The sequence below is a fragment of the Ciconia boyciana genome, chromosome 17 (genome assembly GCF_034638445.1).
Source record: "Ciconia boyciana chromosome 17, ASM3463844v1, whole genome shotgun sequence".
Taxonomy (NCBI): Eukaryota; Metazoa; Chordata; class Aves; order Ciconiiformes; family Ciconiidae; genus Ciconia; species Ciconia boyciana.
In genome coordinates this window covers 12,238,864-12,266,766 of record NC_132950.1, presented here as the reverse complement: position 1 = coordinate 12,266,766, position 27,903 = coordinate 12,238,864, and the positions used below count along the sequence as shown (strand labels likewise).

Below are 27,903 nucleotides of genomic sequence, written 5' to 3'. Positions count from 1 at the left end.
TTACTATCCAGCTGTACTATACCGGCTCTTCATGCTCCAGAATTTAGGTATCCAACATGAATAATATCCATGTAATAAGCACTTGCCTGAAATAAATATAAAACTGAAATAAACATGCACTGAAATCTGAAAAGGATTCTGCATTTTCCTCCTTGTGCTTTGCATGCAGATATTTCGCTTTCTTCCTGATTTTCCAATTATAAGGGCAATGCTTTCTCTCCGTACGTAGCCAGGGCTGCCCCTCCAGACGGGTGTTACCGATCCGCGGGTCTGGACCTCTCCCACACCAGGCCCGGAGCTCCGCCGTGTGCGTGTCCGCACCCGGCAGTGCCGCGCCGGGGGAAAAGCGAGCGCTTTCCAGCCTCCGGAACCTGTGACAGCTCGGAAGACGGTGCCCCGTAACCGGCCCTTCTCTCCACCCAGCCGGGAGGACTCGGGCCAGAGCCCCGCTGGAGCCCACCCACCCCGGCCGCCTGCCCTCCCGCTGCGGGTGCCGCAGGGCCGGCTGGGGCGTCCCGCCCGGTCCCGCCGCCGGCCTTGGGGCCCGGCAGCGCAGCGCAGGGACCGCGGCCATCAGGTGAGGCTCCTGCCCGCCGAGGGCACGGGGCTGCCCTGTCCGGCCCCGGCCGCGGCCGCGGCCCCGGCCCCGGCCCCGCGTCGGGGCGTCCTTCCTCTGCGTGGGTGTGCTCGGGGAGAGGGGCGTGCGGGGCCCACGCCCGCCAGATAAGAATCGCAGATGCAGCCCGGCCGAACCTCCCTCGCCTAACTCGGGTCTAACCGCTCTCTCCTGCAGATGATGAGGTCTTGCCTTTTCCCGGTTTCCTTGCCTCCGGTACGTGGACGCGGAGCCCGGTAAGCCGGGGCGCGGCCGAGCCAAGCCCTCGCGGCAGCGTTGGCGGCACCAGGGCTTCTGCGCACGGGGGGGGCCTGGCGGGGCCCGCGGGGCCGGGGCGGCCGCAGCGCGCTCGGCTGGGCCGCGCGGGGAGCCCGGCCCGCGGCTGCCCCGGAGCCGCCCGCCAGACCGGCTGGGCCGTGGCGGGGCCGGCGGCTGGGACCGCCGGGCAAGGGCGGCCGGAGCGGCGGCCCCGCCACCGCCCGGGGGGACGGGGGGACGGGGGGACGGGGGGAGGGCCCTGCGGCCGCTTCTGCCCGCCCTGCCGCGGAGCTGAGGGGCCGGGGCCTCTCAGCCGAGCCGGTGAGGGCGGGGGCGGCCTCCGCACCGGGCCCGGCCTGGTCCCGCCGCCCGGGGGTGCGGGAGCCGGAGGCGTCCCCGGCCGCGGCGGGGGCTCCGGGGGCTCGGGGGGGGACTCGGGGGGAGCTCGGGGGGGCTCAGCGGAGGCGGGCAGCTGGTGAGCGCCTCAGAGCCGCCGCGGCTGCACCGGGAGGGGACCCTGGGCTGTTTCGCTCCACCCGGTGTCCGGCTTCGCGCTGAGGCACGGCCCCGTTTTGCAGCGATTTGCGGCGCTGCTGCTGCTGCAGTTTTTAACGATTTTATCGTCGGTTTCCTCGCGCAGAGCCCCCGGCTCTCCCCAGCTCTCTTAGGTTCGGCCAACGCGAGTTCCAAAGGCTGCGATTCCTGTGGCCGAAGCGTTGCTGCGCGGGTGCCGGCCGGCCCTGCCCGGCCCTGCCCGGCCCTGCCCTGCCCGGCCCTGCCCGGCCCGGCCCTGCCCTGCCCGGCCCTGCCCGGCCCTGCCCGGCCCGGCCCTGCCCGGCCCTGCCCTGCCCGGCCCGGCCCGGCCCTGCCCTGCCCTGCCCTGCCCGGCCCGGCCCGGGAGGTGCCTGCCGCGGGTCTGGTCCGTCAGACGCCATCCAGTAGCCCAGGCAGTGCAGTGACTCGCCGTCACTGGTATGGAAATGGCCTGTCCGCCCTCGACATGCAAGAGACCGTTCATCCGAGCGTTTATAGTCTGGCCTCTAGTCAAACTGTACGGTGGATCTGAATAAACCGTGTTCTGAGAAGGGAAACAAATGTCTTGTTAGGCCGAAAGAGCAAAAGCAGGGGGCTGAAGCTCTGCTAGTGCCGGTGCCTGCTCAGCTGGACGAGCCGGTGCTGCCTCGGTGGCACCGGGCACACGGTGCCCAGGGAAGGAGCTGGTGGGCCAGCTTGCCCAGTTGCAGGACGCCTGGGCAGAGGCACCGTAGAGGGGAATTGTCAGCTCTCTGCGTTCCTCAAGGGTTATTTTGGCTTCTCTACCCCCATCAGAGGTTGCCGGTCGTACCACGTAACAGCCGATAAGCTGCTATAGGCTTTAGCAAACTTGGATGAATGGATTAAGGCCGCACTTTTCAGGCTGAGACGAGAGCGCATTTACTGTGACTGTTGCGTGGGGGAAGTACAACGTGGCCGTTAAGTTGCAAAGTGGCAGAACCTGTGTCTTGGCAGGAGAAAAGAAAAAAAAATAGTAATTGTTGCAGGTCTGGTAAGGTTGTTAAAAGTGTTGCTGCATTGTAGCAAATGGTGAGTCCAAGCATGCATCCAAAAAAAAACCCAAACAAAAAAAATAAATCAAGCCTGGAGCGCGTGTGTGCGCACATGCTAATACCAACCTGTTAGGCAAGGCAAAGCGCTCCGCTGGGTCGTTGCTGCACAGTTCATAGCTGGCTTTCTTACATCCAGAAATTTCAAAAAAGAGTAAGATGTGGTGGGGAAATGTTGACTGCAAAAGGGCTTGGCTGGGGCTTGTAGCGTTTGTCCGTGTGTTTCTGCAGACGTGCTCGGGCACGGTGATGTGCCAGGCTGCTGTCAGGAGCCAGATCAAGCCCGTTGTCTGAGGGGGTGAAAGGCACCGGGGCATTCAAAGGGCAGAGTTCAGAGCCGGAAAGATTCGTGAGGCAAAAATTGCCACGATGCCCTTGAACGTACCCCACCCACCCCCAAAATGCCAGCTGTCTCAGATGGCTCTTTTTGAGCCATTTCTGGGGGAGTGGGGGAACTCCTTCATACAGCGACACAGAGGATGGGGCTGCAGCCAGCCCCCCGCTGTCCCCGGGCTGACAGCCACATCTGGTGGCAGCTGCCCGCACAGGCTGTCCCCTGCCCGGTGCGCCGGGCAGCCACCGAGGCCGCGGAGCGGTGGGCTGCCACGGCCAGGGAGGGCTCTCGTGTGACTCGCCGCAGTTAGGGGATATCCAGAAGGAAGAGCAAGGCAAAAAATGAGGCGAGTGCTGGCACTACAGAGGCAGGGCTTTAGGAAGCCTGGGTCAAAGCTCAGGAAGGGTGAAGCATTGCCTACCAAACCCAGCGCTGTTCGTGTGCTTGCATGGGGTTGGCTTTTTGGTTTTAGTTTGGTTTTTTAATTATTTGGGAAACTGAGAAGTATTTCTAGGTGAGACAGAGCTTCTGAAAAGGGAAGGCAGGCCTTGGACTAATTAACAGAATACTGCAATATGTGTCACTAAACTGTGAGGGCCAAAGTTGCTGTGTTTGGCAAAAGCAGCGGTAGAGCGGAGAAAGCAGCTGAAACCTGGTCAGGCTGCCAGCACTGGCTCCGGGTTACAGGAAAGGGGCAGGGAACGGGGGGGATTTCTTTTGGTTTGGCTTTCTTCTGCAGTCGGTAGCAGTGAGACTTTCAAGGTGATGAAACGTCATTGGGATGCTGCATCTTGCTGAAATAAATTCCTGTTGCTGCAGGGACTCTGCACCTTTGGGGGACAATTGTCTGAGAGTTTCTGAGAATTTGAAGAGAATGCTGGGGAGCGTGCGTGGTGTAATAACAGAGAAGGTCCTGTAGAAAAGAAAGCCAATGTGCCATCCCAGCTGTAGGAACCAGCTCTCCCTGCCCACCCCAAGACCCAAACAAGATGAAGCAGAGGACACAGCAGCACTGGAAGATTATTGAAGCCAACGTGTCATTGGATACACTTCATAAAGGGCTTATCCTCCTCTGTAAGGATAAATAAACGATTAACAGCTGTAACAGTCACAAGCAATGGCTGAGGGGTGGCTGCACCTACCCCAGTACAGAGAGGCATTTGTTGGGTGTTTTTACAGTAGAATGGTGACATGCTCCATTATCCCCCAGGGACCCAGCTCTGGGCAGAGCTTTCCAGCCTAAAAACCTGGAAAATGGCTGCAAAACCTGCCAGCAGCAAACCAACCAGCAGGTAAGATGGCGAGTTCTGAAAAAGGGAGCGTCCCTGCTACAGAACAGAAGCAGCCAGAGGATTAAGAGGTTTGAAGGGGGGACCGGGAGTGATGGAGGAGGATCTCATCTCTCCTGGAAGCCCAACAGCTCGGCTAGATTTAATGCTAGCTGCAGCACGATCAGGCCTAAAATTGCAGGATGAAACTTTTATTTTTTAACACGTGTCATAGGCCTGCTTCTGCTCCCACTCCTTCCCCAGGGCTGAACTGGCAACAGGCTCGGCCTGTGACGATAGGTGCCCTTAGGCACGACTGCGTGTAACTTAAATCTACCCTTAAAGTCATCTAAGGGACATGAGGAGTCCATTTGGTGATGACCTACTTACTTTAAAAATACAGCTTGGTAGAATAGCCCATGCATGCTCGTCATAGAAATGTTAATTACATATCGCACTCTCTTCCTAGACAGCCCTGTCCTTAGGACTCCCTGTTCTGTCTCTGAAATAACCTTGGAGGGAGAGAAATCGCTTCCAAAGAGCTCCACAGAATGCCTTGACGATAAGTATTTATTCATATGTTACATTTAAACATAAATAATTGAGCAATAAAGAGAACAGTCTCCTCCCAACAAAAATAAGTCAATACACAATATTCATAAAATACAATTAGACAGAATGTTATAACAAATACAACAAAGTTTGCAGAGGTTTGGTTTTTTTTTAAACAGAGTTGTATAGTACATTCCCAACATACCAAAGAAAAATAGTGCAGTTTTATTTTTTACATCACTTCCTCAGGCTCTGTGAGTTGGAGGGTTTTCTCACTCTTATCAATTTTTTAAAAAATACTATTTCGCTTTTCAAGTGAGCAAACAGACACACAAACTGAAGCGCTTTTGAGACCTTTCAGCAACCATGCACTGGCCTATAAAACAGCTGGACACACAGCTATAAATAAGGATGAGATCAGGCTGCGAGCATGCCTGCAGTACAACTTCTTGGCTCCTAGTCCTGCGCACACCCTAGCTCTTGGACGTGCGGGGGCGGGCAGCAGAGCTTATCATGACTTTTTCCTTCTGTAACTCCCACTGTTGCTATTTTAGCACTGGTATGCGCAGAAAGGGGGTTTCCTTCCCAACAGCCTCCTCCGCAGCACCTTTCTCAGAACCGAGTGGGCTCATCTGTTCTCCCTTCTGTTTCGTGACCGTGATGCTCGTGAGCCCAGAGAACAACAGGCTCATCCCTGGAGGCATCTGGCGACACCAGCGATGGGGGACTTTTGGTTTGGTTTTTCTTTTATCCTCCCCTCAAATTTTGAGAGACCATTTTAAGGGAGGGCTTGGCTATTAAGCTAAGGACTTTGTATCCATTTTTTCCCTTTTCAGACTATTATTTACCATTTTTAGTTTACTGCAATCATAAAGAAAGATCTAAGCACAGACGGTCTTTCTAGACCCAAATCTACCTTTTTGTTGTAGAAGCAATGCTCAGGCTCGTGAGGACCCCAAGGCAGCACTCGCCTAGCGCAAAGAGCAAGAGTGGCCACTGCTCGGGTAATAACAAGACCAAAGTTACTGAAGCAAATACCTCCTATCAGTATGTGAATCTTCCAACAGAATAATTTTATTCTCTACACCCCTTTTTGCTAAAATCTGATTTTAAAAGCTCATGTGAGCTGATCTAATTCATGTAAACTTCTCTGAGCAGCCTGATCTACTTGAAGATGTCCCTGCTCACTGCAGGAGGGTCGGACTAGCTGACCTTTAAAGGTCCCTTCCAACCCAAACCATTCTGTGATTCTACGAAAAGCAGAGTTGTTTTCTCTACAAGGTTCAGTGGAAACGCAGCTGTGTAACCCTGTCTGCTCTGAAGGATAAAAACAAAAAGCAGAAACACAAAAATTCAGATTCAAAGTCTTTTTTTTTTTCAAATCACTGAGGTTCTAACGGCAAAGGGTGGAATACTTTGGAATACTTGAAGTCCTTAAACTAAGTCCCTAGGTTTTCTAGGAGCACAGGTCACGAGTATCCATGAAATCTGCGGCTAAGCCCATTAGCAAAAACCTGCCCCCTCCTTCCCTCTCGCTGACGCAGATACGCTTTTACTCAGAAACAACACGCACCCTGGGAAAATAGGTAGAGTACACGTGATCATTTTATACAGTGTGATGAAGTGCCAGGACAGCAGCAGACCTGTCTGCAGCTCCAGGGCAGAAGCCCAGCTAACCGTCAGTCACCTCTGCTCTCTAGGTAGGATGGGGCGAAACGTATGCTGCTACTTAAAGCGTGCAGCCAAGCAGGAAACGAAGTGGCACAGAACTTCCACGGGGCGCATGGACAGCTCTACAAACCAGCATGGTGCTGGCAGCAAAGTGGATCGGATCCCGCGCAACAATTTTGACTGCTTCATCTGGCAAGCGCCGATACCTGCTTGAGTAGGCAAGCGCCTGGTTTGTGTTCGCAGGATCCCAAGGAAAGTCCTCCCAGAAAGCTCTGCAGAGCGGGGAAGAGGAGGCGAGTCGTGTGCAGTGAGTAATCTGGAGGAGGCGAGGCTCTGCTGTGTCTGCTCTGGAACATAGGAGCTGAACTTCATGGCACTCTGCACAGACGCAAAGAGCGTGGGAGCTGCTAACATGAGCAGGGAACCTGTTTCTGTGTGCTAAACTTGTGTTGGCCTGAACTACGTCAGGCAGGTCTTGTCATCTGGGAGTATTTGCAGAGTAAGTTTGCAAAGTAAAATGAAGGCACGTCTGTGGCATGTGTAGGCCATGAAGACTCAATAGCATGCGCTAGTCAGCAAAGGCTAACTGATGTTTTTAGCTAATGTTGCCAGATCTTCACTGCTCATATTAACCATGTTATTTAGTTTAAGGCCATTCTCCCAGCTGGTAACCTTATTTACTTTAATTGCTGCTAAATACTCTGCTAAATACAAACCCAAATGTTTTAGCAACAGGAGCTCATGCGCATTCTCTTCCATGTTCAAGGCATAAACACTGAGTCCACCAACGTTCTCTTCCAAGGACCCACTTCAACGCTTGCAACCCTTGAGTGAGTGCTGGATCTGGCCTTACCTCCATGGAAGGTTCTGGCAGAGCACACAACGTGCATCCACGCTTTAAAGGTGCAGTAAGTCAAAATATAAATGTTCTAGTATGTCAAATCCCCCCTTTTTAATATCTCAAATATGTAGATAGACGGTCTTCTAGAGGGGGAAATAAGAGAATGCAAAAAGATTTTGTCTAGAAATACAAAGTGAGTGTAACAAGGACTATCAAACACAAACCTTATCTGGCGAAGGAAAAGTTCTGTTTTTAAAAGTCTGTTACAAATCTCTTAGATATTTATTACATTACATGGAAGATGCAATTAAAACACATTTTGAAGTTACAGTGCAAGAAATGCTCCATCCGATAGCTCACAACGAGGCCCACAACGACAGTCTGTTCATTATCACTTATTTTCAATCAGTGTTTGCACTTTGTAGACAAGGTCTCTTGCTATCCTCAGAATTTCCTCGGCATTATGATGCTCTGCCATTTCTAAAAGACACAGACAAACATTCTTAACTGTCAGCGGCAGGAACTTTTCTGCCCTAGCATTGAAATTAATGCTAATGCTACATTAATAAACTATTGTAACATTAGCAGCAATCCAGAAGCATTGCAGGGGGTTAGGTTGGTAGAATTAAAGATAGAATAAGTGGATGAATCCCTTAGTGCTGTAGGTCCTGGCATCAAGATCTAATCCTTCTGGTGTCAGTTCTCTTGTTGCAGAAATCCCAGTGCCCTGCGACCCCAGACCAGGAATGTGGTCTGCACCCCCACGTGCCTGTGAACAGCCCTCCCGGGATCTCAGATACGTAAAGCTGAACTCAACTTGATCAAAAGATACCTCTCCAGGCAGGGGCGTCTGCTGGAGCGACTGGGATGCAAGTGATAAATACAGTTAAGAAGGGCTTCATGTACATGGAGCGACGTGCCCACGTAGTTCCACATACAGACAGCCGCACTCTGCAGCTTGAAGTCAGATCAGAAAGTAGCTCTCGACAGACCCAAATCCTCAGTTCCACAATAAACGTTTCATTCAGCTTAGGCAAGCGCTGGGGGTTTTTTTGTTTGGGTTTTTTTTGTTTTGGTGGGGTTTTTTTTTTTTGAGAGAAGCATTAATGTACAGCTTTGGAATAAGAGTGGCTGAGGCAAAACCAAAACAAAATTGGGGGCTTCTGCAACAGATGGCTGAAAGCCACAGCATTGATAGTTTAGTAAATTACTGTGATTACACAAAACTGTTTCCAAACCTCTTAAAATATCCTAACGAGGAGCACTTGTTTAGGACTAACTTGCATTCTGCAGCCAGGAAGAGACCCAGCTTGCTTTGGCAGAATACTCTTTGCTCTGGCAGTACATGTTGGCTAGCATCTACGGACCACTACGGTAAGCAATCAACCATGGGAGCCGTTTGGGATGTTTTGCATGAACAGTTGCTTCTATGTTTCAGCCTCAGCAGGGTCAAGCCCTGTAAACGGAAATGACTCTGGCATTCTCAAAACCTGCGAGGGACTTTTGCAAAAAATTAAGCAACATTTTAGCACCTCCCATTAAACCCAGGGCAGAGTCACTGTGGCAGATCTTTTTAGCAGAAATTCTGAAGCTTGCTTTGTGGTCAAAATTATCACTGGCACTGAAATAGCTACCATCTTCTGCGGTCCACGTAGCTGTTAAAACACTGTTGTTAGTGTGTGCCAAGTCAGATCTTCAGGAAGCATGGGAAAATCTGGGCTCTTCACTTACGTGAAGGGGTAAGAGATTCAGAGCTTAAAATGACCAGGGGCTTGTCATGACAGCAAGAACACTGCACAACTGCAGACAGTCTGAGTGAGGAGAAGGAGCAAACTCTCGTTACTTGCTTTTTATCAAAATGGCTCTCTTAAAAAAGTCTCTTACCATTAAAAAACTTGATGATATCAGTGAAGTCCATGTTGTTATCACGGATAATCTCTCGATAAACTTCCACAAGTGCTAAGGCAATGAAAAGGACAAAATGTTCTGAAGAGATGTGCTTTGCTGCCCAAATAACTTCCCACACTGTAAATACATCCTCGTACAACAATTCTGAATGGGAATAAACATTACAAGAGCATCTGATTATTCAAATTGACCATGTCCCCCTCCCTAACTAACGTCTTACAGGCCTTACGCAGACATGAATAGTACTTGATGACTCCTCCTTTTCCTCTCCCCCTCTCCTCCAGCCAACCCGTCACTTACTTGTGCAAGTATGGCAACAGAATTGGGTTTGAAGGAAAATTAAGAAAGAATGTAGGAGTGGTGGTGCAGACTCAACCCCAGGAAGATGCCCAAACTGCAGTAACCATGTGATAGCAGCGCAGGAAGGCCCATTTGTTCTAGGTAGGGCTACCTGACAGGCTGCAAATCTGAATGCACGCCCAGGGCCTCCTTGGCTTTGCAGTGAACCTCTCAGAGCAAAAGCTCTGCTATTTTTAATCGGCAACAATTAATTGTATAGCGGATGTGGGTAAGCTAGGTCTACACATGCCGTAATTCGGATACGGCCCGTGGAAGCTTTGTCTTCTTGAACCATATAGGCTCACCTTCTGCCCAGTCTGACAGTGAGGTCCAGGGGATTGGGATGTGGGGGACAGGCAATTCTCTGTGAAGGAGTAGGTAGAGGATTTACTATTCAGTTAAGCGTCACAATTCCTCTCCCCTCACTGTCAGGTAGTTGCTCATAATAAATAGCTGAAGGAGGTGTATCATCTCCCTCTATCACCTTTGTGCTTTAGGGTATTTGAGAGGGATGCCTTCTTTTGATTCTCGCAGATCAATCTATAACTCAAAAGAGCGACTGACTTGCCTGACAGCAAGATGGGTTTCTCTTCAGCAACACTGTACCCAATGAGTACAAGCAACTGCTTCTCTTAGAGTGGGTGTGGGTGAGTGGGTGTGCTTGTGCAGGGATCCCGAGATCCTGGGGTGCTCCCACAGTATATAAAGTACCTCATTCAGCAAAGCACAACAGCTCCTGAGCTATTGCTGAGCTGCTCCTTGTTATCAAATGGATTAGAAAGGAGGTATTAAAGCTCACAAAGGAGCGTCATCAACTTGGGATCACCTTCTTGAGCAAACAGGCATTTGCACTGAGCAGAAACTTGGCTCCAACCACATTATCAGGAATTTACAGCACTCCTTTCTAAGCTCTGACTTCACTGCAGTGCTAGTTCATCTCTGAGAGTTGCATTAGCTTTCCTAGCTACAAACTCTCTCGTGAGCCTAGCTGCTACTCACCATCCAGACATTTAGACCAAAACACAGAGCTGTTCGCAGTTTTGCACAACTTTAAACTATAGGCATAGAACATTATTACCTCTTTTAAAGTCAAGCAGGAACCAGCGATAGCAGAAGTAAAAGTGAGTGTAATCTCCGTTCTGGTGCATCAATTCAAAAAGCTCCGAGTCTAGAATCTAAAATGCAGAACATCAGCTGTGAGTATCTTGCCTGAAAGTAGCCACGATCAAAGGTGTTGGGGGCTGGTTAAGACTCCCATGCTGCTCTTTATCACCTGATCCTGTGGTTAGTCAGCAGCAGCTGCTTCGCACAGATCTGTCTTTTTACTATGTTTGCAAAACGCCTGTGAGGTGGGGGCCCTGACACAGACTGCTGAGGTGAAGAGTTACTGCTCTGCAGGTAGGAGGTGCCAACGGCCAATCTGCACTGTCATTTTAAAGGTCCAAGCAGCAAGTTACAGATCCCACTGATTTTCAACAAATGGCAAATTTTCATCTTTCCACCCAACTCTACTCTCAGGTTGTAAGGCAGGAGCTGGGGTGCAAAGAGTGAAATCCATTTACCCGGAGAAAAGAAGGAAGAGAGACTTTTTTCATTGCAAGTTTGTAATTCTGATGAGCAGTGGCACAGCTCCACACTGCAACATCTGAGCTCTCTGGAACTGAACAACTACTTGCCACATGTCTGATAGATGTCTTAAATGTGTAAGTACATCTATAGTCATTCCTCACAGATGTCATCCGAAGAGCTGCTGGATAAGCAGGGTGGCATCCTCTGACAGTCTTGCTACTCCACAGAAACACTGCAGCCATATGTTTGTGTGCTGCGTGCATTTGCTGTGCTGGCCATCTTCTTTGCTGACTGACCTCTATTTTCATTGCTTTTTAACGTGCCACCTATCAAACCAAATAATGGCTTATCCTGATGTTCTCACTCTTCTTTACGCTAATCTTGCTCAGGTGCCTGGTGCTTTCTGGAGTGGAATGTCTAGGCCTTAAATCCATCCAAAAAAACCCCATTCAGCAAGCATCCTGTGTGAATACAAATATAACTATGGTCTATTTAAACCTGTAAGAAATTAAGTTTGTGCCACAAATATCAGTGTTTTCTCTTCCAAAAAGCAGCGAAGACTGGATCTTACTGCTATTTCTCACTGACTTCAGCTGGAGCTGGGCTGAGCCATAAGTGGGAGTCATTACACTGTGTAGCGGATGTACTGGAGGCAGAAGTTTGGGGGGTTTGTTTTGTTTGTCAAGTTAAGACGACTTACCTGCTCTGACACACACCCTTCATTGTGACAGCAAATGCTGTCCCCTGCGAAGCAGGAAATCAGTTTGGGGCTGCATAAAACAATTCTTATCCTCCCCAGCTCTGAAGCACCAGATGACTAGGAACCCCAGTCACCAGAGTTCCTGCCCTTCGCCATGGCATCAAGCTAGTTCCGAGCCTCTGCCACAACCTCATCTTCTTTCAAGTAAGATTCAAAAAGACTCACTTGGATTAGGGACCGCATGTTGGCAAAGTGTGTGTCCATAGCACCTCCGTTGGGGAAGTTCTGGCTCATCCTCTTCATCAGGTGGCTGAAGCAGCTGTAAGCCAGTTGATCTGCAGATAGAATGCAGAACGCTCAGTGTTGCTAACTGTGTGACTTCCTTGAACCACAATAACGTACTGCAGGACAAGGGAAAAACAGGGTTTTCCCCTTTGCTGTTCCCCAATCCCATCACCAGTATTTAGATGAACCAGAAGACAGTACCTGACTCTGGACCATTTTTACTAGTTCTGTTTCAAAAGAACCCAGCTTGCAGTTGAGTTTTCAGTTTCAGCAACTGCAGGAACACAGCTGCTTTGAAATTTTAGTAAAATTTAATGTGGAGTCAGTGAGTGAACAGAGAATCCCCAAGATACTGATGTTAGCCGTTTCAACAACAGCCACATGTAGAGAAAATACAAATCAAGAGCTGCAGGCTTGATTTTCCTGGTGAGCTAGCCCTGGTTAATGCATACAACTTTTGAAACAGCATTTCTAAAGAAAGACCTGCCTAAAGATACCAACGTGTTCCAAAAGAAAACCCTTCCTACCATTGTCAAGTATAACCATCAAAGGAGCCAGGAGGTCACACATGCCTTGAACATAACCAACTTCTAGGTGCTCCCAAACATAACTGCAGAAAGAAGAAAACACAAGAGATAATAGGATTAAAAATCCTCTTCCTGCGTGGTGGCCTCAAAAATTTGTCTTACACCTAAAATACAACTCCTTTTGGAAGCTTTTAAGTGTCTTGTTCTAGAGTGCTGTAAAAGATAAAGCTAGAAGTCCAGGGAACTACTACAACAATTCAAATCTTCCAACACACTGGTATAAAATGATTAGTATTTCTGCTGGGTTTTTTTCAGGAAAAGTCCTAAAGGCTTTATAAACAATCCACGATGAGGACAGAGCAGCATGTGAGACAGGAATATCTCTTGTAGTATGACTCTTGCTGTGGGCTCTTAATGTGTTGTGAAAGGGTGAAAGAATGTGATCAATTGTCTACTTACAGGATGAATTACCTAATACCAAACTTTTCTCTTCCTGTTCCTCAAAAGCAAAAAATTGTGCTGAAGTCTTAATTTGACGATGTGAGATCAAATCTTCAGCAGCTGTTGAATGTGTGTGTCTCAGAACTTTTTGACACTTCACATTCCAGAGTATTTCACAGCCCTGTATTGTTTTCTGCTTGGATGGAGAGGGCCATACCTTACCATATCAATAGTTTGTGAAAAAACAGCTAACAAAAGCATAACAGTCTGTGGAAAAAAGCCCAGATTTTTAAAAGGTACCTGGTGTTTTTTGGCTGTTTTCTTTTTTTCCCTAGGTGGAATCTTGGTATCTTCTCCAAGTGTTAAAGTCTATGACACTTTCTGCTTTAAGTGTGTCTCTCGAGGTAGAAAGAGAATCTTCTCAAGCCTGCATTCCAGATTTGGACCACCTGTCATACCCATGTTCTCTAACCTACCATCCTACCTGTTTCTCCTTCTTGCAAGTTTTAAGTTAATCAGGGAGAATTCTTGTACAGACTATTATTTTCATATTGTTATAGTTTATGAATTATGACAGAAATGTGAAAAGTAGTTCAGTTTACAAGCTGTATTACCTGCACATGACATTTCGGAGTTTCTCCAGGTTATCGGCAGTAAAATACCAGTAATTCCGATCACATCTCTGGACATCTTTATCAATTCTGTGCAAATTTAAGGCAACAGTGTCCAATAACTCTATCTAGAAGAGAAAAGTTTTAGTTAGATCTGCTGAGTTTAGAGCATTCCCGGGACTTGGCGCAGATTCGCTCTGAGAATCAACAAACCAGAAATAGTACAATTATACTTTGGGCATACGAGAGCATCGAAATACTCAATTACTGTTAAAAATCCCAGGTAAAATGCATACACTTTCACTGGTAAATGTTCCAAGCCTGTCCTCTTTCCAAAGGGTTATTTCCAGTTGAACAACTTCAGCAGAGAGAGGGAGGCAAAAACTCAACTGCTGATCTGTTGACAGCAACCCTAATAGAGATGGTGGAGTCTTGAATCTAGATTTAGGTTGTGGTTCAATTTGATTAAATGTGACTGTTAGCTTGAATTAAATGACACTGAACTCTTACAAGTGGTGTGTCGTCCACACCCCCACACCTCCCCCCAGGCCCCAGAAATGTTTAGCTGCCAGAACTGTACCACATTCTTTTCCTTGCCCTCCCACTCAAAAAAAGACCCAATTTTTTCTTGCTGTCTTATTTCCAATCTAGCTCAAAATCCAGATGAAAAGATTTGGATGCAAAAGTCCTCAGTTATCATCCCACCACCTGTAGTTCTAGTTTGGGATTGTCTCTCATTAAATCCTATCTGAAAAAGTACAAGTCTTTGCTAGAAAAGCGACGCTGTGCCGAGAGATGATGATACTTATGTTTTGACCTACTGTGTAGGATGCAGCGCAGACAGAAGCAACGTCCATTAAATAATCCACCTGGGAACACAGCTGCTCTTCTGATACAGAATCCTGAGACTGCAGTACAACTGACTTGGCTTTCTGCATACGTGGTATGTCTGGATCAGTCCTTTCCAAGTCAGTGCTAGCTTCTTCTTCAGCCCCATCTTCGAAGGAGACGCTCTGTCCGTCGTCGATACTGGACAGGATGCCTGAGGCCACAGAGTAGTTCCTCGAGGATGGCAGCCCGGAGTCGGGGGAGTCAAACTCCACGGACTGTTGCTCTACGGCAGCTACTGCTGCTGGCGTGTCGGCAGACACCACAGTGAAAGCGGGGTCGTCCTGACCTCTTGAGTCCCGCTCCGCTGAGTCTGTTTCATCTACGGATATAAAGACCTGGGGGTGGGCAGGGGAGAGAAGATTGGGATAAAGCAGGGGAGAATAGAGGAGCAAGAAACATTAGTGTAGCAAACAAACCTCCAGCCACGAGAGAGAAATGACTACATTACTTCAGTGAACAAGATCACTGATTAATAGAGCTCCCCTGCGTGCAAACAGTTGAGAGCTCCTCACTCAGTCTTTATACTGAGACTGTAAGTCTAAAAACAATACCAATTTATGATCTCATATCTGTTTCCTATGATGATGTTTCATAATCTTCAATTAGAAATACCTTGGAAAGCAGTGAAGCTTCCCTACCTGCAACACCAACACTAAAAACATCTGGTCATTGCAACATATCTTTGAAGAAGACCAACACGCCTCAGGCCTCCGACAATCCAGTTCAGCTACTGCTGTTTGAAGTCAAGACTGGCCTTCAAATTCTTTTCACCATGCAAACACTTTACCTCTTCTCTTGCTAAAAAACTGTTTGTTGAACTATTTCAAGTTCTCTTCTCTCTTGCCTTACTGAAATTAGTTAGCTAACTGTTTGAAGTCTGCATAAGTAATGGATGCCCAGAGACACTTTTGGCACACACATGCCAGCTCTCCTGTCCAACAATGTGACAAGAAACCTCCTTCTCGGTTATTGAAGTTACCGAGGGGTTAATTCAGTCTGCCTTTCTACTGCTTAGTGTCTTACCTTAGATTGACAAAGGTCCCCTCTCCCAAAATAAAATCACAGCCAACCTGTCAATCAGGGACATGACAGAATCAAAAATATGCTTTAATAGTAGCGATCTTTTGCTCTGTGCTGGATTTGAATAAAGGACCTGCAAGTAAGAGATCTAGAACACTAGTCCTCTACTGAGAGAAGGATCTTCTATAGCCGGTGAACCTTAAAGCCCCTTAGGGAGGTCCTGCTTAAGAACAGCTATAGACTACCCAAAATGCAGACCTGCTCTTAGCTCTATTATGGAGGCAGTACAGCTTCAAATGCTGTACAGGATTCAAGTAGCTCCAGACTGATGGAGCTGTGCTAACCTAAGTCTCTGCTTCCCTGGGCCGTTCCTCTGCAAACGCCAAGCCTCCGGCGCTGCCTGCACCATATGGGTGAATGGGAAGGGAGTACCTACATCGTTGCTGATGGTGGAGTCCCTGTGAATCAGTCGCTGGACATGGCTGTCAATGCTGCTGCCCGATGAAAACTTTGCCAGCGTGGCAGAATGCGATTCTTTCTCTCGCTGCTTTACAATGACCTCACAGGCTTTCCACTCAGCCATGACCTTCTGATACCGGAGAGCAATGTCTTCATCCACCTGCAGACAGACAGACAGATCCTGAAATGCTGGTCCTCCTTGAAAGATAGCATTAACGATGAGCGGAAGCCAGGAGGGAGAGGTCTAAAGCACGTGTAATGTCTCAAACCAAAAGCCTGAAGGATCCTGAAGCCCTCTTGCTAGAGCACACATCAGTGTGACCAGAAAGCACAATGACTGGAGCAGTAAGATGTTGTGTATTTACTGCAGGGAATAAACTATCACTGTAGATGCCAGAAAAGATTCATATAAGCATGCGTATACTCTATCAACAGCGCTTCGACACTGTTCAGGAAAGAACAAAAGATGTCACTGGCTTTCACGTGAAACCTCACACAGAAGTCAGATGCAATCTGACGGAGCAATTGCTGCCTCTAACTGCATTATTCCTAATTTCATTACACCTCCTTCCTAACTCCTTCTCTATTCCAAATCTAACACGGCCCTTGCAATGAATTCCAGGTCACAGGTTCATAGACATCAGCCTGTACACTTAGATGCTGGAAGAGACTCCTGAACAGTAGAAATCCCAGCTCACACAGCCCAGTCTTGTGGCTGCACTGCGCATGGCCAGACCCAACCACTCTGGTTCCCATAGTAATAAAACAGATTTTTGCCACTGCTGGCTTCCTCTGTTGAAAGACAGACACAGAAACCCGCCTTGAGCTATTAAGGGACATGTAGTAATTTTACTACTCTGTCACTTGTCAAGAGCTGAAGAGAAACCACAATTGTGAGTTGGCTTCAGGCTCCAGACTCTGCTGGCTGGAGCTGCTACCAGAGCATTCATGCTAAGAGCTGCAGGCTATTTGTCACTTGAGGTAGCTGTCGAGTCATAAATCATAAAATACAGCAGTTAGTGGAAGGCTGGAGGACAGCCATGTTTGGGAGCGCCCCAGATGCTGATGGATGACTGCAAAAATATCATCAGAAGGCACAGATGATAAATCACCCGCAATGACTTCAGTTAAGGACACAATAAGTTTCCTATACGTGCAAGTGTTATGACTGTTTTCATGTCATTCACTTAATAGACTCCTACATTCAATGGTAAGCTTTAGACTCCAACAGCACATTTCCTTGAGGAGTCGGTTATTACTGTTATTTACTACTGGTGTTGAGTAACTCATTAGGATTCCAGATAAGGTTTGGAGCACCCCTGTGTCAGGGAAAAATATTCCTTGCATTCTGCAGATCAGATCTTTTATAGCTTGCAACATATCTTTATGAATTTACTGTAATTCCTATCGTACAAATGGACTCAAGTATTTATCTCTTCTTGCCAAATCTCTTATGTTCTAGCTGTATACATGTGTGTGCCCTTTGAAGCTGGGGCTAGAATCCATGAGTTGTGGCTCCAGATCTCCCACTCTAAAAGCTAAGTATCTGGGTCCTCTTTTCAGTTCCAGACATACCTTCTATTTCTACACATGGATCATAAATCTGATGGTTCATATACCTGTGGAGAACAGAGGCAGCAAAATGCAATCTATGCAAGAAACCTTCAATATCCTGTATTTCTTGAAAATTTGAGTTAAAAAAAAAAAAAAACAAAGAAAAAGAATAACGAGTGGAGCACCAAAGGCAAATGTAATAAATTCACACTGCATCTGGAAGTGCTGCAATTCAGCCAGATCACTGCTGCTGAAGCTCTGAACCAAATTCATAGAAGCGTTTGGAAGGGCCCTCCCTTTTTCACCAAGACAGTGAGAGTTAAGGAACCAGTCCACGTGGTGCTCTAGAAGGACTTCTTTTTTCAGCTTGTGCTGTATGCAAAAGCAGGGGTGATTGAACAAGTCCCCTTGTAGAACAGACGTACTTTGCAGCAGGACTACGGCAATGTATCAGCCTGGCTGGATATCTGGATTTGCTTCTCTTCTGAGGCAGTTTGCCCAGCCTTCAGATGAGGCAACCAGCAGGACTTACTGCCCTCAGCGGTTTCTGAAGTACGTCGTCTTCTTCCAATGCCGATGTCCTGGGAAGGCAGGAATTGGGCTCAGCAGTGCTCAGCGCAACATTCTTGATGTACATGCTATAGCTGGAAAACCTAAATATAAATACCTACAAAGGCGACTGGATTCAGGGTGAAGAATCTGGCTTGTGACCCAGTTTAAACAGTTAAGGGGTATATTTCTCCATCCCTGTTCAGAACTGGTTTATAAAGATCAGTGTGAGGAAGAACCAGTCAAATTGCTGTAGCAATTTTTAGTAAGAAGAATGCTGCTTATAAAGTGCCCGCTGTTGGCAAGATAGCTAATTTTTCCATTGCAAGGCTCTAGGTCAGGCTGCCCTTCTGATCTGCAGGTGCTCAGAGGGATATAACCTATCCCTTGGAATATAAAATAATTGGGAGTTAGCAGATGCCAAATGTTTTGATATATAAACCACTCCTTATCCATTTAATCCAGAACAGGATCAGCTACTGCAGGAGTGCTGCCTCCCTGGTAATAACACTAACAGAAAAGCAGATTAATGTGTTAATTATATTCCAGGGCAAACCTCATTACTGTTCTAGACAGTTCAGCAAACATTTGGGCGATTCTTAACGTCAGTTAAAAGCAGTGTTTTACCAACATACAAATCCAGACCTTACCCACAGGGCAGTGTCCTACTAAAGTCCTGTGGCTCTGCGAAGGAGAACGTCCCTTTCCTCAACAGTCAAGGACTAAGACTAGCACAGCGCTGGGGCTTGTAACGGCAGACTGGCGCTCCCACTACATACGAGCCCACGGACTGAGGAGACCTTCACGCTAGTGGTGGCACGACCCAACCGCTCACCACAGTAGGCCTACATCTCAATTCTTGCTCTGCACATGATCAACTCTACAGCTGCATTGTGGTACAAACCTGAGCCTATTATGCATCACCCGAGGGTAATACGTTAGCTTTGCCTCAGTACAGCAATAAAAATGCCACACAGCATTCATAACGGCAGCTACATTGGATATAAAGGCTGGCGTAGCCTAGCAGACGCTTAGGGAAAGCATACAGGAGTAGGGAACTGGAGTATTGCTGTATTTTTCTCAGCACTCTGGCTTAGGACCGCGTCCAGTTGCTGTTCAGTAAGCATCGCTGAGTGAAGGCATGACTGTCTGCCATTTTGCCTGGCTCTATCTGTTTGTTACCAGCCTGGTTTATTATCAAGGCGCTTGCCCAGTAATTACAACAAATGAAAGCACTCAGCAAAGTAAAAAGTTGGTATTGCTATAAACAGATTCGCAAAGGGAGCTAATGTAACTAAGAGATGGGCAAATTGCGGTTTCATTAATGGAAACTTTATACTTAATGCCAAGTTTCAGACTGCAAAATAAGGCTGTGACATAACCTAAGCAATTACTCACTGATCAATATTAGGAGCAGCATGGGAGATATTAAGAGGAATAATGTCTCATCTGAAATTGCACCTTGTGTCTTAGAGGCACATCTTATTTAAGTCTAGCAAAAGCATAACAAACATAAAAATCAAACCTTCCTCTGGGTATTTTTAGCCTCTAGACAGTAACTTCAAGTGCACTTCAGAAGGTACATCTGGACTGTTCACAGCTCCAACACAATTCCACACATGCAGTTGCAGGATCATGTAGATAAAGTAGTTATTTCAAGAAGCATTTTGAAGTATAACTCAGCCAACACACCATATAAAAGAGGGATGCCTCAAATTACTATCCAAATATCAATGTCTCCCTATTTTATAAGTGACAAATTTGTGAAAACAGGATTTGCTTGGGGCAAGTGCATGTCAGAGGCAGAGGCTGAATGCAGGTTTCCTGACTTCAATAGAGAACTCCCTTTTAGTGGTTTTCAGACATGATAGCATGATACCATAATCCCTCTACTAACACGTGTCACTCATGTTTTCAGTAGCATTCTTCCCTTAGGAATATTAAAACAATAATAAAGACTAACACTTGCTATTCAGAAAACAAAACCTGCTCTGCAAACATAATTCAAATCCCTGGAAAGCTGTGCTTACCTGGTCCATTTCCTTTTTGGCCATGCCGAATTTATAGTGACCTAACAAGAATGGCCATACTTCCTTTCGAATCTCATGCTGTACCCCACCGTAGTAAACTCTTCTTAGTAACTCCAGTTCCTTGTAATTCTACAGCAGTCAGGAGAAAGAGGTATTGAAGGTAATACATCTTTATTTTTCTCAGGCATGCTCATATACACTTAATACCAAGTATAAAGACAGTGAAATGCATGCACGGCACTAAATAAATTTTGCAACTTGATGCATGCCTTTAGGGCCGTAGCTCAAATCCAGTCTAATGTAAGTTGTCATCCTCCCGTGAAAATAATCTAACTTTTAAGAGACTAGAGGAGTGATGAGATCAGTTGCTTTGATGTTAATTGATACCTTTGCCATCATCAGAGATGCAAAGAATAAAAGAGATTTTAAGAATTGACTCACTCTCACTAGAAAGAGGAGTGATCCTGCGAAGACTAGAAAACACTGTTAATACTTCCTGGGGTCAGTTCTAAGGGATACCATGCTCAACGCAGCAGTGTATGGGAACTAGTTTAATTAGTGATCATAAAGGTATTTGTTACTTACCTTCTTGTCCTTCTGATACTTGCTCCAAACCTCTTTAGTCAGGCCGCCTGCAGCACTGGATGGTTTGTCAGGTGGGATAATCGTGTGGTTCACGAGGGCAGACAGATGCGTTCGCACTGTTGACAAATGGCGGCAGTAGGCAAGCCCTGTGGTTGGGACGGGAGATAAACTTCTATAAATGAGCAATCTACCTAAGGTCAGCAGCCCCTTTCTGAAGATGAAGCTGTGATATTTTAAACCTGCCGCTAATAATCCTATATGAGCTAAACTCGCATTGTACTGTGTAAGAATGAAGAATTGCGACAGAGCCAAAGATTAAATCAGTCTTACACACACTAGTAAAATCCGAGTATTACACTGCAATGTAAAACTACATTCTGTCTTCACTAAGCATCAGTTTGCCCATTGCTATATGCAAAACCCACAAATAATGGAATTACGAAGCTATGATACTTGAGTCACGTCCACCCTACTGCCCTGAGGTGATCTGACTCACAACAATAAATTTGGGGTTGGACTGCTTTCTAAAACAAACATCACATGTTTTTTAGATAAGCATATGGGTACCACAAGGGCTGGATATAAGAAGCTTCACTTACATCCATAAAAGGCTCTGGAAACTATTTGCCTCTTCATGCTTTCACACAACATCTTTAATGGAGTTCTGTGGAGACACATTAACAGGAACATGACAGGTCATGAGGCCAGAGATCATAATGAATTTTATGCTGATCCCTATGACCTACACATAGCAGTTCTTCCTCTGCACCAAGATTTACTTAGCTAAAGGAAAACAATAATGATAAATTACACTTTTTAAAGCATTTTCCCCACCAGCATTTTGGCCCCAAACAGATTCACCTGGCACATCTACCTACAGCTGCTGCAGGTGCATTGTAAAGGTCCTTGTCAAATTAGATGAATTGTTGCCCTTCCTTGTAATTATTAATGACTTGTTACAGAAAATGCTTCCAGAGCTGAGTTATATTAAACTAGACAAAAGAATTAGATGCAATTTTTCTATCAAAATGTGACTTGAGAGTAGTTTAATACGTTAGTTTTAATAAACTAAATTTCTTGCTCTATAACTCCATCTTTTCATGTTAGAAACTACTTGAAAATTGTTACTCTCTGTCTCTGGTGCTGCAGCCAATAAAACCTTCCGGCTTTTAACTGCGGCATGCACAAAGTCTCCCAGGTAGGCTCTCTGCACGACTTGCTTACCTATCATGGATGCAGTTGCAACAGTTGGGTATATCGTAGGGAGAGCTGCCCGTTGAACAGGAGACACATGAGGAGCCTTGGCTGCAGTGCTCCAGCTGCCATGAAAGCAAGTTTGCCCCAAAGCCTTGCATCTCTATCATTTCACTGGTGTCTAGGGAAAAAAAAACAAACAAAACAGCAGGCCATCAACCTTCTTTCTTCTTTCCCCCTCTTTCTTCTGTGCGTCCTGATGACTTCATGCTTTACTTCTCAGCAGGCTCTGAACCTTGATTCCAAAAAGGGGAGAGCACCATCCTAGTGACCTCAAGAAATACTGCTCTCGGCACATCTAAGCCAGCTGCATGCTGTGCACGGTCACTTCCCATGAAGTCAAAACCCTTCACCATTTCCCCCTTTCTTGCCCATGCACATCCCAGTTCGTGTTTCAAGAGAACAGAGAAAAGGGTGCTGCAGTAACAACTAAACTGGGTCTTGCGTAAGGCTATGGTAATGTTATTCATGGCCAGAAGAGATCATCTAACCTGACCTTCTATTTAATTTAGGTCTCAGAATTTCATTTTGCAGTTCCTGGAATCAGCCATGTAACTGCTAGTCCAGCTAGGGTGAAAGTTTGAGCATAAAAGAAATTAAGACAAACTGATTCAGTTATTTTCAGAAGATGCTTCCTTCCCCCTCAGATCCAGATCCTAAAATATTTAGCGCAGAAGGATAGTTCAAGTCCTACTCATGTCAACACTATGTTTATAAAAGTAGGATACTCTGCAGGAAAATGTGATCCAACAGTACAGTGCAGCTTCTTGAGTTATCTCTGCTCCACCAAATCTATTTGCCTTTTTAACCAGATTCAGGAAGGCAACCCCAAAAAAATCACCAGTTGCCTTCAGAAAGCTTGGCTTCAGCTCTTCAACCTTCCCAGCTGGCATTCGAGCTCGTGGGTTTTTTGTTTTATAATAAATAACTGGCCTTTCAGCTCACCCATGATTAAAATTAAGGCAAATGCCATAATACTGTATGTCACTATATTAACATTTGTAAGCAAAATCCAGTCCCCTGGGCCGTGCTTTTAAAACATACATTTGTTGGGTGGTGGTAGGGGCAGTTCCAAACCATCTCATGCATTTTAAATCAAGGTAGCATAAAGCATTTTAGTAGTGCCTATTAGAAAGTGGGCATAGGTGAGGAAGGAGTAGAGTAAAAACATTTGTTAACAGAAAAAGCACAGGCTCATGCGGAAGCAGTCACGTGTATTTCATTTCACAAAACAAAGTGTGATGCAAAAATGCTCTTCACCTTAATTCTTCAGGAAGGAGCTGAATGACCCAGTATTTATTGCAGCTTCTTATTGGGTTCAAATAAAAACCATTGGACAAACATTTTTAGATCATTATTTTTTGCCTCCCCTCTACAGACAAGAAAAGTGGGTTTTTCAGTTTTAATTTTTTATTTTATTTTTTAGAGAAACAAGGAAAGAACCCCACAGAACCTAAAGATTCAGATGAAAGGTACCTGAATTAGTGAAGAATTAGAGTGAACAGCATCTTTAATTGTAGTGGTGTTATCTGTAACTTCAGCTACATGCAAAAGTCGAGCATGTTGCAAAATGTAAAAGCAAATGGCTAGCAAACCTGCTACAACAGTGTTGTCATTATTTAAAAGGGATGCTGCTGGAGAGACAACAGCCAATCCAACCTAGTGCAGCAAGAATCGCTACTCAAACAGCAGGCGTATTCCTAACTCTGCCATTACCTTCAAGATTAAATAAGCAAAAGCGGGTATCTGACAGCCGTTCTAGTGGGATAACTTAAAATTTCCATCACCTGACTGAGGACTAAATCGTGTTTCTTATGCTTTACATCACAGTGTTAGCCTCTTAACACGTGTATGTGGCAGCATTAGACCTTCTTCCTTTCTGTTACCACTGCTATCCAGACATGATCAGTCAAGACACACAGAAACTTCCTGAAATAGTATCTTTTTTCAAGGGGAACACTGTATTTTTGGAGTTTCTTTCCGTACATCTTCCAAGAACTCTTTATTAACTTTCGCTGGACTTTATCAGTTTCTAGGGGCTACTACCTTGGGATAAGTGGAGCCTACAAGAAATGAGGAGGATCTCCTTGAACACATGTTCATATCCTATCTAAACAGAACTTAAGCACTATATGGAGATGCAGGGCAATTATCATCTCCTACAGTCAGTCCCACCAGACCAGGGCTAACATCCATTTGGAACCAAAAATCATTGCTCTGCTATTTAAGGGTACAGTGTCTTATCTGGAGTCAAGATGCACTGAGTTTGTCTTAGGAAACAAATACCAGAAAAAGCATGTTCATGCTAACGTAACAAATGAAAAATATAGACAAGAGCCAAACCTGTAAGCATTTGCTCTCCTTCCTACTTCCTCTGCAGATGTCAAACTTTTGACAGCTACTTTACAGCCTGGTAACAGAGAAGATTCTGTTCTTGCTGATACACTCCAGTTATCAGGTAGAGGCGGAGGCTGTTGTTTTGATTATAACAGGAGCATGCCGGGTTTGGCACATGCGCTCAAGAGGTATCAAGGCCAAAAGGCTGGTGGTATTGAAGCTGTGCAGTAACTGGTAAGCCTAGAGGGGGAGAGATTTCACATGAACTAGCGGAGAGGCCTCGACAACACCTGCCTGTCTTCTGAACAACTGCAAGCCTTAGAATCCAAGCTGTGCAGGAGGGCTTTGGCCTGGAGAATGGATTATTTTGTACACCATTCAGCTTCCTCCTCTGAGAAAGCGAGGACTTCTCAGTCTCCAGAACTACACTACTAGATCCTGAACGCTTGCCAATACATACACTTCTTGGGAACAGCAACTTAATACATATTACGAATTGCTTTAGGAAAAGAACTAGATGACAGATTTTTGGAGGGTGGAGAGTCTTGCAGCTGATCATCTGAAACCCACCTAGCCTATGAATGCAAGAAATGGAATGAAAGCACCTGACCACAGAAAGGTATTGCATCTCCACACGATCTTCTCTGCACACTGCTGCTACCTTACAGCAGTATCCAAAGTGTGGGAGCATGCGTACTTGAACCATCCCTGGGCTGAAACTGTAACTCACTACACTTCTGCCCTATTCTGCTACACAGGCACGCTCCATTGCTGACTCTGCCCAGCACACCGCTACTATTGCTGTAATGGTTCACCTCTGATCCTCCCTATACAAGGCTGCCCTCCCCAGTCTGTTACGCTGTACACGACTAACTCACGGAGGGAGAATACAAAGACCTGTTGTACTCCCTCCTTCTTGTGCGAGAACATGCTCTAGGATCCAGCTTTTACGAAGGTGAGGCAGGGAGCCTCCGGAAGGAGAGAAGGTTTGTCTGTTCAGCAGCACACATGCTCAAAGGAAAGGGAAGATGCTGTTGTTTCCACTTCCCATAGGCTGTGAGCATATTCCCAGCCTCTCTGCACAGGCAACTTAATCTCTAGATTTCATGGTGAGTGAAATGTTTTTCCTTGTAATAATGCCAACACTGTTGTATGCATCAGTGGAACGAGCTGCAATAGAGCTCTGGGACACAGGGGGAGGAGGATAAAAACCTTTCATCCTATTAGGAGCTGTGAGGTTCCGAGAGCAGATCATTGATAGCATTGCGTGTAGCTTATCTTCCTCCTCCTCATCATCGTCAACAGAGGCAGAGCGGCTGGCAGCTAAGTGGTGGTAGTTAATAGTTACTGCTCAAAGAAAATAGTGAAAGAGGAGCATAAGAAGAGAGAACTCGATTCTGCGGGAAAGCTTAAAAGGACATGTTCAGCAAAGACAAAGGACTTGAATCCTGCCCTCTTCTTGAAGGCATAAGCTCCTGTAAATGGGCATGAAAAATGAGTTTCTTACAGAAAAAAAAGCATGCTCCACCAAACACAGGCCAGCTTTTGATTGTGCACAGGCTGTGTTCCCAGAGCACACACATCACATCATGGCAATAGAGAAAGGTCCCAATGCCAGCCTGCAGTAGGTGAGTATGCTTTTTAGCAAAACTCCAACTAGCTTCTCTCCTTCACCATGCCCTTATCAATGCTGTGGCCTCTTTTCCACTCTGAAACCTGTGCCAGATGCATCTGGACAGGAAACATTCTGCTCCCCAGCTCTGGCACTGCAAACATGCATGGTACAGGCCTCCTCCTAAGGAAGCCCGAGGCAGGAGCCAGCTCGCTCTGTCTTGCACTCAACAGGCAGGTCTGTGCTGAATGTGCCCACAGAATCTGCAGTCCCCTTGATTCAGGCAAAGGCAGAACATGCTTTTGCTGGTGTGTGCATGAACTTACCTGTGAAAATCCAGAAGCCCTAATAAAGCATGGCCACCATCGTGGTTCAGTCCCCTGGGGTAAGGAGGGTTCAGTTGAGATTTCTGCTTTTTCAGCTGCACTAAGTCCCAATATGAGCAGTAAATCCAAATCCCTTGTAAACTTTAGGGTCTGATCTTCCTGGGAAATTCTTGCTTCTTTGCCAAGGGGAATAAAACCGAACATGCTGTTTGAGAACTAGCTCAAATGCCTTCTTGCATGTAAGGAATTTGTATTCACTGATGACATGAGGTGGTTTGGTGCTTGGGAATTCATTTAGTTTCCTTGGAAGGGCCTTTATTTATCCATTGTTAAGTTCTTGCTTCCAAGCCAGGAAAACTTAGCTCAGGGAGTTCTTGGGGTACTTTAAGAGTTGAGTTTATGTTTGTTTGGGTTTTTTTTTTCCTAATAACAACATTATGAGCAAGCAGTGTGGCCAATAAAAATATCCTCATTTCAGGAGCAAAACTGCTCTTGGCTAGTCAAGCAATCTTTTTGCTTTTAGTCTCAGTTTGCAAGCCCAGGGGAGTATTTTGAAAACTTCCTCTGCAAAACACAGAGTAAATATAAATAAGATTCCTCACCTTGACTCCATTTCCACTAAGATAACAAGTTTCACTGCATTAAGGAAACCTACAGTAAGCTGTACCTGTTGATCACAATTATCACACAATGAAATTTTGTGATAGGGTTTTTTTTCCCCCACACAAACCTGACTTGTCTGTTACCTTCAGTTACTTCCCAGGATATTACTTCCAGGTTTTCTTAGGTTTTTGGTTTTTTTGTTTTGTTTTGTTTTTTTAACAAAGCAGAACAAAGGCACTTACTGTTATCATGCTTGTGTCCTGGATAGATAATTCTGAACACATAGTCTGTAGAAGCGTCTTCAGCTGGCATTTCCTCTAGGTCCACTGATTTGTTGCTGTTCCGTTTTCGAAGCTTTGGAAATACCTTACCCTAGAGAAAAGAATGATTCCATACATTCAGCTGTGAATGACTGACAGAGCACAACAAACTAAGTACTTCAGACATTTGCAATCTTAAATCTTAAAAATGCACTTTCAACGTTGGGAGGAGGTGAGGGAGAAAACAACAGTAGAATCATATATAGCAGGTGGTTTAGGGGTACTTAACACAACTTTTCTGTGTACTTAAAACACAGCTTTTTCTTGTAATCCATGGGAATTGGGCACCAGCTTCTTCAATAGTCCAAGCCTCTGACAGCAAGTATGTCCCTGTCCATTTGAGTCTCGGTCCCTATCGTTTGGGTTCATATTTTGATACAGTAGCAGATTCCAGTTCATTGCTCAGTGGGCTAATGAAGGTATGAACAATTTTTATAGACTATCTATATAAGAATCAAATTGAACTAAATGGAGTTATTTTGCCTCCCACTTTACTATAAAGCAGCTGGAAATCAATGTCCAGACTCTGTGGAGCAGGATGCTGGTTGAACAAAGACATTAAGATCAGCCCTACCTACTACAAGCAGCTCATCAGAAAAGGCAGTACCTTGCCCTGTTGGGACCAAAGTGGAGGTTCCAGCTGACCACGAGGCAGAAGACCATTTTCCAGACAGGAAAGAAACGCGAGGAGGTGACCTCCTTGGGGGAAGTGCAGCGGAGGCCTCTGAGTTCCATCCTGACTCACCAAGACTAATGTCCATCTGCTTTCTGCTGCAAAGGAGGACAAAGGGAGTCCACACTGTTACATCGGAACCTCTGTTTTTTGCTCTTTTAAAATT

The 27,903-nt window shown here is 46.0% G+C and overlaps 1 protein-coding gene and 1 long non-coding RNA gene across 21 annotated transcripts in view; one reads left to right on the top strand and one right to left on the bottom strand.

The window, feature by feature from the left end:
• The first annotated feature begins 235 nt into the window (after positions 1-235).
• Positions 236-27,685, top strand: LOC140660912 (uncharacterized). 14 transcript variants are annotated; one of them, XR_012045531.1, is made up of 12 exons: positions 237-577; positions 794-832; positions 3,632-3,886; positions 4,023-4,104; positions 4,550-4,646; positions 6,333-6,802; positions 7,070-7,206; positions 7,845-8,518; positions 10,910-11,094; positions 11,760-11,864; positions 14,353-25,831; positions 27,567-27,685. It is a non-coding gene; the product is annotated as an uncharacterized lncRNA (long non-coding RNA). The 14 variants fall into 14 exon arrangements; XR_012045525.1 differs by having other exon boundaries at positions 794-852; XR_012045527.1 differs by having other exon boundaries at positions 794-852; positions 3,992-4,104.
• Positions 6,793-27,903, bottom strand: part of SGSM2 (small G protein signaling modulator 2) — a 61,624-nt gene continuing 40,513 nt past the window's right edge. For 2 of the 7 annotated variants that reach the window (XM_072882293.1, XM_072882301.1), the window contains exons 10-24: positions 27,672-27,835; positions 26,987-27,116; positions 25,416-25,550; positions 21,837-21,987; positions 21,212-21,276; positions 20,613-20,758; positions 20,028-20,156; positions 15,872-16,054; positions 14,346-14,750; positions 13,528-13,652; positions 12,473-12,555; positions 11,886-11,995; positions 10,470-10,566; positions 9,029-9,196; positions 6,793-7,624 (exon numbers count right to left, since the gene is read on the bottom strand). In XM_072882293.1, the coding sequence (XP_072738394.1) occupies positions 7,536-7,624; positions 9,029-9,196; positions 10,470-10,566; positions 11,886-11,995; positions 12,473-12,555; positions 13,528-13,652; positions 14,346-14,750; positions 15,872-16,054; positions 20,028-20,156; positions 20,613-20,758; positions 21,212-21,276; positions 21,837-21,987; positions 25,416-25,550; positions 26,987-27,116; positions 27,672-27,835 (2,180 nt within the window). In that variant the 3' untranslated portion in view covers positions 6,793-7,535. The remainder of the gene's footprint in view (positions 7,625-9,028; positions 9,197-10,469; positions 10,567-11,885; positions 11,996-12,472; positions 12,556-13,527; positions 13,653-14,345; positions 14,751-15,871; positions 16,055-20,027; positions 20,157-20,612; positions 20,759-21,211; positions 21,277-21,836; positions 21,988-25,415; positions 25,551-26,986; positions 27,117-27,671; positions 27,836-27,903) is intronic. The other 5 variants (XM_072882296.1, XM_072882295.1, XM_072882294.1 and 2 more) reach the window with 5 other exon arrangements.